This window comes from Candoia aspera, chromosome 14 (assembly GCF_035149785.1).
Source record: "Candoia aspera isolate rCanAsp1 chromosome 14, rCanAsp1.hap2, whole genome shotgun sequence".
In the NCBI taxonomy this organism is placed as follows: Eukaryota; Metazoa; Chordata; class Lepidosauria; order Squamata; family Boidae; genus Candoia; species Candoia aspera.
The window spans coordinates 6,842,921-6,854,937 of record NC_086166.1 but is presented as its reverse complement, the minus strand read 5'-3'; the positions used below and the strand labels follow the sequence as shown (position 1 = coordinate 6,854,937).

Here is a 12,017-nt window from a genome sequence, read left to right as displayed (position 1 = left end):
CACTTAACTCTTGCAAACTATATTTGAAAAGGTGGTACAGGTAGTCCTTGCTTAACGACCACAATTGGGACCAGAATTTTGGTTGCTAAGTGAAGTGGTCATTAAGCGAATCCAACCCAATTTTACGACCTTTTTGTGGCAGTCATTAAGTGAATCACCACTGGCATTAAGTGAACCACGTGGTGATTAAGTGAATCACATGGTTTCCCATTGATTTTGCTTGCCAGAAGCTGACCGGGAAGGTCGAAAATGGCTATCATGTGACCACGGGACACTGTGACGGTCATAAATGTGAACTGGTTGCCAAACACCCAAATTGCGATCACGTCACCATGGGGACGCTGCAATGGCCATGTGAGGACCGGTTGTAAGTTGGCTTTTCCAGCACCATCACTAAACAAGTGGCTGTTAAGCAAGGACTACCTGTAACTGAGTATTCTTGAGTTAAGCCAAAACTCCACATCACCTTTCCTCAGAGCCGGCCCTACCGTTAGACAGAGTGAAGGAATGGCCTAAGGAGCCTCAGATGTTGGCAAGTGACCAAAGGGGGTGTGAGGTGAGAGCTGAGTTTCATATGCTTCTCCTGGGCAACCTTAAGCCCCCATGTTGCCTCAAGGTGGCTGGAAACTTGGCCCTGTCCCTGGCATCGCTACCCATTTCAATTGTTATCCAGTCAGCTGCAGAACATGGAATGGGAAGGCTCTGGCCACTGCGTTCCTCGCTCCCTCAGTCCCAGTGAAAGGCAGAGACTTTGGCTGTTCTCAGGAGGGGGACAACAAAAGTGGGTTTATCACTGGCAGAAATTCCTTTCCTTTTTCTTCAATTAAAATAATTTTATTAAGGATTACAATTAAACCAATACAAGCTAATACAAACTACAAAAAAATAAAGAAGTGAAAAGAAAAGATAAGAGGGTGCAGGAAAAAAGAGAGAGAGGAAAATAGGGAAGAAAGAAAGAAAAATAAGAATGTAGCCAAGAAAAAGAAAAGAGATATATAAAGAAGGAATTTTCCCCTTTTCACAAACCACTGGCAGAGATTCCAGGGCCAGTGTAGTCTCCTCACATACTGTCCGGGAACAATACTCAAAGGTGGCTCGTGATTTGGAAGATTTCAAAAGTAAGAGTGAAGTGCTCCTCGGGGCTGCTTATCTTTTAATTTATTGTGGTTTGTGAATAAAAAGACAGCACTACCAATTGAAAAAGGAATAGGAAACTGATGAGCAGAACAAAGGCAACTGAGGAAAAAAAATGAAAATGGGGTGTGCCTACACAGAATCACGCATGGGATCTTATGAAGAAAACTTCCACATTCAATCCAGAAAAGGGCTCTGTACCGGGAAAAGGAATCTGTTAGGAAAACTTCGTCACTGTAACCAACAAATGTTTCACTGGTTGCGATGGATGCTTGCAACCTCCTGTATCAGAGGAGACCAGGCTTAAATACTAGCTGCTGTGAGCAAATACCAGTTGTTGCATTTCGGGGTCCAAGGTACGAGTCAGAATCCATGTCCACCTTTCGAGCTGATCCAACGGGGTATTTGGAAACCTGGAGAAGCAATTGCTTTGGTGCAGTGAGAAAGCTTGGCTGGAGGGACCTTCCCAGGCTCTCCTTCCTGAAGCCATTTTTATTCCCATGTCTCGGCCCCTTTTCCCCCTCTCTAATCAATCAAATAGTCCTCTGCTCCTTTATTGTGGCTTCTTGTTAGTCTGAAAAGAAAAAGGTGGTCAAAACCGTTAACTGCAACCACCCCTCTCAAAACCAGAATGTTGACTATCGCTGTTTTTTCCTTCCTCTCCAGGCACAGTTTGCAAAAACGATTTGAATCTCAAGAGCCGGAAGAGGTTGATTCCTTCCGTTGTGTTGCCCAGAGAAAAAGAAATATGCTCCACCAAGGCGGTACGTACTTTCCAGATCACTCCACCTATGACAGAAGCATCCTTAAATCACTGAACGCTTCTTTGGTCCCAGCGCATCCATCTTTCACTCAGCAATCCGCCATTTTCCCCCTCTCCAACAGTGGCTCAGCAAATACAGCATAAAAAGGCTGAAGTTAGATTTGCCCAGTCTTGTTTTTGGACCCGGGAGCGTGCATCAGAAGCAGATGGTGGAGTCGCTGCGCAAGAAAGTTTCAGCAAAATACTGCGACATTTTCCCTAGCATAGAAATGCAGGTACGTCCTGTCTTTTGGGTCTTTTAGAGGAAACGTGAAATGTTTTTTTTCAGTAACCTGATAGTAATCGTAGTAATTTTTCTCCAGCTACACTCAGCCTCAGACTTTTAGTCTTATTTATTTATTTCTTGTTGTTATTTATAGGCTGCTTTTAAGGGTCATAGTCCTCCCACACTGGCTTATATAAATAATGGAGGATAAAGCTTGCATAAAGCCAATACAAGCAGACCTCATCAGGTGTGGCCATTCAGTCCAGTGTAGCGACCACAGATAGCAAAACTGAGGTCTTCAAAAAGCATCGCCTTTTTGAGACCCCACCTGCCATTTTTTCGTACCCATAAAATATGCAAGAAGAAACACAAGTCCTCTTCCAAGCAAAACGACATGCCAGAACCTACGGATGCATAAAACTTGAACAAACCAACATCTGTTCTGTTCTTGCCGACCACAATATGTGAAATAGAACCTTACTAAACCCCCTTAAATCTTTTATGGAATGACACTCACCCCTCCGAACCTCTGAATGAGTCTCAGTACTTCTACCCAGCCTAAGTATAATCCCAGGTGGTCTTAGCTGCAGAGGGCATAGGGAGTGGCCTTGAAGGACAGGAGGAAGAGGCACCACCAAGGCAGTGATCAGATAAGCTTGGCTTGAGTCCAATCCAAGAAAGTAATTTCGGACAAGCCCTCCCCTAGTTCACAGAAAGATAAAGTGAGAGAAGGGAGGAAGCACATTCAGACCTACAAGATTCTGCTCCTATAGCTATTCCAGTAAAAGTAGTTTCAGACCTACATGGCATTGGCTTCTTAGTCTAGTCTACATTGGACATGACCCTCCGATCACACCTAGAGTGACATCTTGCAATCTGTCTCCCAGGGGATGGTGAAGCATCTGCAGATTGAACCCAAGGATTTGGAAGATTACATGGAGCAAATGGAGAGAGTGCTGCAATGCTATATCCGAAGAGTACAGTGGCTTCTCTCGGGTCTGTCCTGTGCTGAATATTGAGGAGTTGCCCCACTGTTAACCGTCGTGGTGGGAGATATTTATGCTCTTCGCTTTCAGAATTGGACCACATGGCAGTAGGACCTAGGTTGCGTTTCTTAAAAGATGATTCTTAAGTCTTGGAAAGAATGAACTGCCCCAAAGTTTGTGGCAAAATGATTCTTTTGAACAAGTCCAGGCCCAAAGCATCTGCAGGAGAAGGCGGATAGCAATGAAACTCATGTTACGATGCAAGAATGTAAGGGTGGGATCTGTGTCGTGACATAACCCAAGCTTGCTCCAGACTCTGTCAAGAAAGTGCTCCATTGATGAGAAAGTTTGGTTTTACAACTGTAGAAATGATTAGGATGCCAGATTTTATAGGGCCCAGAGTATCTCTGTTCATCGGTAATATTTAGGCCAGGATTGCAGCCTAGAGGACAATTCTGTGGGCTTTGATCAGCCTTACGCAGGGTCCCAAGTGCTGGAAGCTAAGAGATCATGGAATCAACAGTGGATTTCAAGACATGCCTCACCACCTTTTTGAATCAAATATTTCTGATCCAGTGTTAGAGCCTAGCCAAGCTGAATATTCTTTAGGTGCGTGGACTTTGTTTCCATGCTGGTTGGAGAATTCTAGAGGTTGACATCACTGATCCAAAGGGCACCAGCCTGGAGAAGGTTGGTTTGATGGGATTCCTGGCCACCTTGGAAATTGCAGCATCCGTCTTTTATCCTGATTTTATTTATTTATTTATTTATTTATTTATTTTCTATCCCGCCTTTATTATTTTTATAAATAACTCAAGGCGGTGAACATACCAAATACTTCCTCCTCCTCCATTTTTCCCCACAACAACAACCCTGTGAGGTGGGTTGGGCTGAGAGAGAGTGACTGGCCCAAGGTTACCCAGCCGGCTTTCATGCCTAAGGTGGGACTAGAACTCACAGCCTCCTGGTTTCTAGCCCATTGCCTTAACTGCTGGACCAAACTGGCTCCTTTAGATAAACTGAATCCAGTGCTAAGTAAGATCAAAGGGTGGCTTGACATTAAACAGTGATAAATTCTCTCTCCCAGGCAGCCGCCGATTCTTTGGTGTCATTTTGGAAGCCAATGTCTGCATTCTTATTGACACATCTGGTTCCATGGACCACTCCTTGAGTCTGGTTGCCAAAGAACTCACCTCTCTTATCTGGGAACAGCTGAGGAAGAATGACACCAAGTAAGGAAGATGCAGGAATAGTAGTTTACCCCATTCCAGTGATAGCCAGTCTTGGACTGGTGAATTGTCCCCATAAGCAGGCTCCCCACCCTCAAATTTCTCACAAGGGAGCAGAGTTGAGCTCTGTATTTTGTGTTTAGATGTAAGAACTCTATGTGGTTGTGGGACATTGTCAGCCTTCCCAGGTGGACCAGACAGGAGACACGACCAGATGAGCTAATTCAACTTTATTGTAAGGCTACATTAAGAGAATCTTGCAAGTTTGCAAGTACAAATCTCCCGCCGTCTCCTTTACAGTCTGAGAAATTAGGCAGGGTCCCTTCTGACCCTCTTTCTCCACCTGTTATGCAACTGTGGGCTATGCTCCCTCTTATCTGACCATTCACTCGGCAGCATCTCTTCACCCCATCTCCCAAGGTCTTTCCCACATACCATTACAGATATCCCCCCTGTATATCTATGGTACTGGGGGATTTTTGGAGGGAAGCCTGCTCAGTGAAGATGGTTGGTCTGCTAAAGGTCATTTGGTGGGAATTCTCAGACAAAATCCTACTTGCTCTTGTGTGCAAGAAATAGTTGATCTACTGGATGTGTTTGGAGTTGATTCAGATTATTAAATCATACACAGAGAAGTCACCGCAAACCAAGGTAGCTGACAATGCAGAGTGTGTGACCTGAAGAACCTTGTGTGGCCTCCAAAGATCTCTAAAAATTGTTACCAAAATGTTAATATGACAGAAGGGGGAAAATGTGATATAAATGACCAGAGAGTAATACTAAGCCTATGCAGCTTTAATCAAAGCAAAGGCAGGTGTGTCATGGCCTCAGTCAGTCCATTCTGAAAGGTGGCCCCCAACATGTTACTCAAAAGACCAGTGTGGTTCTTGCTCAGAAGTAGTGGAATATTGCAGAGATCTTGAAAGAAAGGCCACCTGATCTTCTTCACCCTCTTCGAAATATCAACAAATAACATGGGAAAGAAGAGTGAATTATAATTATATAATCTGTTGGCCACTTAATTTTTGCATCATGCCAAAAAGTGTCCTCACCACCTATTTGATGATGTGGTTGCCCAAGCTGATGTGGCTTTTGATGGATATCTCACTTCCTCTCCAGGTTCAACCTAATTGCTTTTGCGCAAGAAGTCCAAGTTTGGCAGGAGTGCCTTGTGGAGGCCACTGATGAAATGTGCCATGAGGCTGCCCAGTGGGCGTCATCATTTCAGGCTCATGGGAATACATCCATTCTGAAGGCTTTACAGGTTTGTTCAGTTGAACAGAATCTTCTTGGGTACAAAGGCAACCATGAAGTATGGTTTTTGTAAACCCTGGTGCCACTGGCATAGAGAATGGGTTTTCCCTTCCAAAAATTGTGGCCCACCTGAATTTTCTGAATTCCAGTGCTACTTTGCTGGAATGTTCTAATGGAAGGTTTCTTGAGACCATTGTAGAGAGAAACTTGCCCATTTTGTACTTAATTTGTAGCATGAATGTACTTAGAAGAATAACTTAGATAGGCTATCTAAGCAGCCTTTCTCAACCTTTTGACCCTGGAGGAACGCCTGAAATATTTTTCAGGCCTTCAGGAACCTCTGCACATTCAGGCTCAAAGAGACACCAGAACTTACAAAATGATTATATTCATTTCATGGGTAGGCCTGTATATATATGGAGAGCCAGTTTGGTTTAGTGGTTAAGGTGCTGGGCTAGAGACCAGGAGGCTGTGAGTTCTAGTCCCGCCTTAGGCATGAAAGCTGGCTGGGTGACCTTGGGCCAGTCCCTCTCTCTCAGCCCAACCCACCTCACAGGGTTGTTGTTGTGAGGGAAATAGGAGGAGGAAGGTATTAGGCATGTTCGCCGCCTTGAGTTATTTATAAAAAAAATAATAAAGGCAGGATATAAATAAATAAATAAATAAAATATATGCATTAACAGGGTTCTTGAACTAAAAATAAAGAACATAACTTACCTCTTTGATGTGAAGTTGCCAGAATTTGGAATAATTTTTAAAATAAATTGTGATCTCCCAGGGAACCCCTCGTGACCTCTTGCAGAACCTGAGGGTGCCATGGAACCCTGGTTGAGAAACCCTGATCTATAATATAGTATAAGCACTGAGTTTTGTATTCTGCAAACCAGTTCTAAAAATGCGAACAAAATGTCATTCATATCATTCAACCAGGCATGTTCCCTCAGCTACCTGGCAGGTGAACTAAACTTTTTATCAAAGTGTTCTAGTGCCTGAGCTCATATTTAATTCAAGGTGTTTGTGTTGCCATTTTCAGAGAGCATTCAGTCTTCAAGATGTAGAAGCCCTGTATATTCTGACTGATGGAAAACCTGACACCAGTTGCAGCTTAGTTCTCAAAGAAATTGAAATGCTTATGAAGAAACGGCCCGTTACCATCCACACAATTTCTTTCAATTGCTCGGACAGGTATCTGTTGCTTTGCAGCCCAAACTGATTTTTAAAATTTAATGCTTCTGCAAAACTGCCAGCTTAGCAAGGGGCCAAGTTCCCCGAGTCTTCCAGATCCTTAGAACGTGCTGTGAGATTTGAGCTCAAATGACTCCCAACTCAGGACGATTCCCTTTTGGTCTTCCACAGAGTAGCAAATGACTTTCTCAAGAAACTGGCCTTCCAGACAGGTGGGCGCTACCATCGGTGCCATGGAGAAGTGGATGGACAATTGGCAGCACACCGACTGCTTTCAGAAGGCTTCAAAGATGAGGAGGTATGTTTAATTGACCCAACTCAGAGTCAATTGTTTAATCTTCATTCCCAAAAATTTTACACTGAGATCACTGTAATCCACTGTGCAATGTCCACAAGATTAGGCTATAAACGTTTGAATTACTGATAGCACATTAGCAGGAGTAACGTGGCATTTTTTAAAGCGAGCATCTATGGAAAAACACGATGCGGATAAAAGTATATATCAAGGAACTATAGAAAGGGGTAAGGCAATCTTGCTATGTTCTAATTTCAGTTCTGCACCAAAACATTCAAACTTTGCAGCAATAGCATCCATGAGAGAAAGAAAGGGATGAAATCAGTTGATAAGTATCACAGGAAAAACTTAACTGAAGTCCCCTGCTGGAAAGCAGGATTTTAACACCTATTAAAAGGCTCAGGAGGGGTATCTGAACTTGATGCCAACCAGGCCTCAGTGTGGGTGCCAGGCAGGCCCCTCTGGGGAGGGCGTTACCAAGTCGTACACCACCACTAAGAAGACCTCTAACTTCTCTTGCTGAGGACAGCTGGACGAGGGCTTCAAATATGGCCGGAGTCCCCAGAAAGACATTTTCAGGACAGTTCCTAGCAGATATTCCCAAGCAAGAGTGATGTTGTTTGATCTTTGACATTTATTTTCTTTAATGATTAAGTGTTCTTCCCTTAAACGAAACAAGGCAAAAAAAACCCTGCATTCTTGTTTGTTTCTTTTTTCAGGATCCTGTTTTCCCCTTGTTTGAAGGAGATGATTTGAAGAAGCTTGTTGGAGAAATAAGCAAAGCTAGAAACTATTTAATGCAGGCAAAGCTGTTTAGGTGAATGCCCAATAATTGGCTTCTGGGCTGGTCGATTTCCCTAATTATCTTTTCTTTGTTTCAAGGGTTGGTGATTCCTTGCTCTTTGGGTCTGGTATTTGTTTTCCTTTATGTTTTGAAAAAAGTCTTGGGGTGGTTGCTGCTGGGTAAAATGAGCAGGCATTTTCAGGCATTTCTGCTTTGCTTTCCATATTGGGCTTCCCTGAAGTTTTGAACCAGAAACTATTGACTATATTGTATTTATGCTTTTGAGTCTTGGCTTCTGGCAACCGCATGGACATTGCAGTTTTCTTGGTAACATTTTTCAGAAGTGTTCTTGCCTTCTTCCTGGGGCTGAGAGGGAGGGACTGGCCCAAGGTCACCCAGATGGCTTGGTGCCTAAGGCAGGACTAGAACTCACGGTCTCCTGGTTTCTAGTGTGATGCCTTAATCACGACACCAAACTAACTCTTTCGTTTTTTTAACTTTAAACTTTTAAATCTTTATTTCATTCATTTATTTACGTGATAACATTTATGCCCTATTTTTCCTCCAAGAAGCTCAGGATAGAACATGCCCCACTTTTGCATCTTTTGAGATGGGTTAGGCCAGCTTTCCCTAACCTGATACCCACCAGACAATCCATCCAACCTTGTGGATTGTCCCAATGCATTTGTAGAGTACCAGGCTTGATGGAAAGCTGGGCAATGCTGGAGAATGTGACTGACCCAAGATCACTAAACATTGTCCTCATCTCAACATGGGAGAAGAAGTCATGCAAATGATTCCCAGTAGACAGAGAGACATACCTATGAAAGGAGCATTTAGCAGGGCATTTTAGAACTAAGACCAGCATCTCCATTGAGAAAGTCCCTTCAGACATCAGGAAACATGTGAGGGGAATTCTCCACTATTGCATATATTAGTGTTTCTCAACCTTCGCCACTTTAAGATGTGTGGACTTCAACTCCCAGAATTCCCCTTGCTGGCTAGGGAATTCTGGGAGTTGAAGTCCACACATCTTAAAGTGGCCAAGGTTGAGAAACACTGACATATCCTATGCCATACCGGCTTTCTATCAATTAGTAAATTGTTCAAGGCAAAGAAAATAAGATGTAACACAGCAGGCAGTGTAGATTTCTAAGACTCAGCCCAGAAACAGAGGGGACAGAAATATTTCAGAAGGCTATGCTTATTTTCTGGGTGCCACAATCCAAAAGAATAGGTAGTGAGCCTATTTTTGAAAATAGGAGATGAAAAGAAATCAAAGGTAATAATCTTCTTTGTCTCCTTTCTTCTCCTTTACTAGATCACTTTTAGAAGAAAAGAATATAAATCAGAAGAACCATCTCTCTTAATACATCTGCTTCAGGTACAATGTATACATGTGTGATTGTTAATCTTTGAAGCTAAATAGCTGTGCATTTTTCAGATGCAAGTACCAAGGAAATACAAATTTGGAAATACATTTATTCTAAATATGTGAATCTGTAAAAAGTTCCAGAAACACCAAAAGTGGCCATATATATTTAGAACTGTGAGAATTTCCAGTAGCTGTAAGACAAGTCTCATTCACTCCAGAATACACCAGACTTAAATCCAAATCCAGATGGGGAGAATGGACAATGGGATGACCAACAGAAACCAACACAATGGAGCAGACGGGTTTCAAGCTTGAAAAAGCTGTATTCTGAATATGCAGCACTTTGAAGCTGACCAAATAGCCCATCTCAAATGTGGGACAGCAATTTTCCATTGAAAACAGCTGTTTTGAGCTGGAGAGAGGTGTTTCAAACTCAAGACGGGGTGTGCACCATTTGGAATTCTTCAAGTTAAAAAAAAAAGTGCACCTTTATTGAAAATAAAAATGTTGATCCAAGGGCATTGTGTGCATGTCTACAGTTTTATGATTCTATTGTGTTCCTTCCTGCTTCCTCCTCTTATTTGCTTCCCACTGGAGATTTTTTAAACTAGGGTTAGTACTACTGTAGACAGATTTCTGCTGAAGATGGGGGAGACTTGTCCATGCAGAGCAGATGCTATACCATTGACCTCTGAATTATTTGGAAGAACCAATTGCTACTTCATCAAACTTTGAATAAATACTAGTTTGGAGAATTGATTTCGGATTTTTGCATAAACCAGCTCAGACGTTAGCTGTGGAAAGGCAGGATCTGAAAACTTAAATACCATAGACCCATGTTTCTCAACCTCAGCAAATTTAAAATGTGTGGACTTCAACTCCCAGAATTACATCAAATATTTGAAGAATGTAATCAGATTCCCCCTCCTCTTCTTCTAAATACTCTGGATCTCTCTCGTAGGAGTTTTCAGAGCCCAGTCATTTTCCCAGCTACTTAGACTTCGTTGTAGAATCCTAAAATCCTAGTTGAGGCCTTATCAGCAGTTATCTAGTACATCCCTGTGCCTGGCACAGGATCTTACCTAAATCTTTCTTAAATTATGATACTCAGAAATAAATGCAGTACGCAGAGTTGATATTTGGGCCCACACATAATCAAGTGGAATTATCCTATGGATGAATTGCATTAATGATTGCCTTTTTATTAAAATGATACTCTCTATCATTCTTTTAACAGAACCAGCAAAGAAGTTTTTTTCAAAAACGGTTGCTACAACATCCTGGTTCGCAAATCTTTCTTCATTCGCACAGGAATTCTAGAATGAAAACAAAGAAGCTTGTAAAATCTTTCAGACTTTTCTTGTCCTTTATACTACCCACAAAATTACTGCATCACCACCAATTTAGCATAGCAGGAATAAGTCCAAAAAACCCCTATACATTCCTTATACAGCCTCCCCCTTCCCACGATAGAGCATACGTGACTGCAGTTAATCCGGGATCTACTGAGACACAACCTTTTCAGCTTTGCCAAACGTGATAAGAATATGCCTGTTCACATCGCTACAGTTTTATGATAAGTTTGTTAATGGATTCTGCACATTTTGAAGATGCAAAAGGCTGTTCCCAGAATGTTTTTTTTTTAAAAAAAAACTCAATTCCCACAACTCCCCTCATCTTCTGGATCTTGGGGCCACTGGCTTCTCTCAAACTCACAAAGCAGGGCAAAAGGTAAAACAAAGTCTCTTCCAAATTGATACCCCTGATTGCTGTCCAAGGCCACCATTCCTGAACATGGCACCTTCCAAAGATATTGATCCCATCATCCTGAGCCAGATGTCCAATGAACAAGGGTGATGAGAATTTTAGAACATGTGCTGGAAGGTGACATCTTAAGAATGGCTGGCCTAGGCTGTTGGATGACCCAGCAGGTAAACAGAACTTGAAGATAGAGATATATGTTACTCCCTAAAAAAAAGGTGAATTTTCTGAAATTCTGCCTGTGTGCTATCCTAAAACTGTACTTACTCAAGGTGTTTTGAAGGTTAACCATGGAAGCTGACTATTTTACTTTTCAGTTGTGTACTACGTGACAAATGGCTTGACCATTCGGTATTACGGCAGTTGACTATTTCATATAGCAAATCCCTGTTCCACCTTCCTTCATTTTTATTTCTCTCCCCAGGGTAATAAGAAAAAGTCCTGCTAAAAACCTTCTGAAAGTTTTGGACATTACATTCCGAGGATATAGAAATGGCATGAAATCCCTGGCTCAATATGTTTTAGTGTTAGGAAACCAGATTAGAAAGTCAGCTTACATGTTCCACGTGAAAAGGAGCGCGCACCATTTCACGGATATCTTACAAAGTGATGTCTGTATTAAAACTTGAAGTGAAACCTGTGCTATTTTTTCTACATAGGAAGTGGCAAGTCTTCCTAATGGTATTATCTGCGAAGCCCCAAAATCTAAATACTGAACAAAACACCATGTTTTCTGATTGCCAAACCTTTCAGCTGCTCACTGCATGAAATGGGAGAGCTTTGGAATTAGGCTGCATGTGGCACGCTCAGAGATGCTTTCATTGCCTCAGATAGGTCCCTGCCTGTTCTGCTTGGCTGAGGACCATTACTGCATCAGATTTTCAGATGTCTTGGTTTCTGTCCAGAGTTGTTGTTGCTTCCCCTACCAGTACAACCTGTTTCTTCTGGAAGGCCTGAGAGAACATTTCGAATGTCATGACCCTTTT

General features: G+C 42.3%; 1 protein-coding gene across 1 annotated transcript in view; it reads left to right on the top strand.

Annotated features, from left to right (window-relative positions):
• Positions 1 to 9,744, top strand: part of VWA3A (von Willebrand factor A domain containing 3A) — a 36,240-nt gene extending 26,496 nt beyond the window's left edge. The window contains 9 exon segments of the mRNA XM_063315074.1: positions 1,801 to 1,898; positions 2,020 to 2,172; positions 3,050 to 3,158; positions 4,236 to 4,380; positions 5,497 to 5,641; positions 6,665 to 6,816; positions 6,988 to 7,114; positions 7,831 to 7,928; positions 9,217 to 9,744. Of these exon segments, the coding sequence (XP_063171144.1) occupies positions 1,801 to 1,898; positions 2,020 to 2,172; positions 3,050 to 3,158; positions 4,236 to 4,380; positions 5,497 to 5,641; positions 6,665 to 6,816; positions 6,988 to 7,114; positions 7,831 to 7,928; positions 9,217 to 9,265 (1,076 nt within the window). The 3' untranslated portion in view covers positions 9,266 to 9,744.
• The last annotated feature ends 2,273 nt before the right edge of the window (positions 9,745 to 12,017 follow it).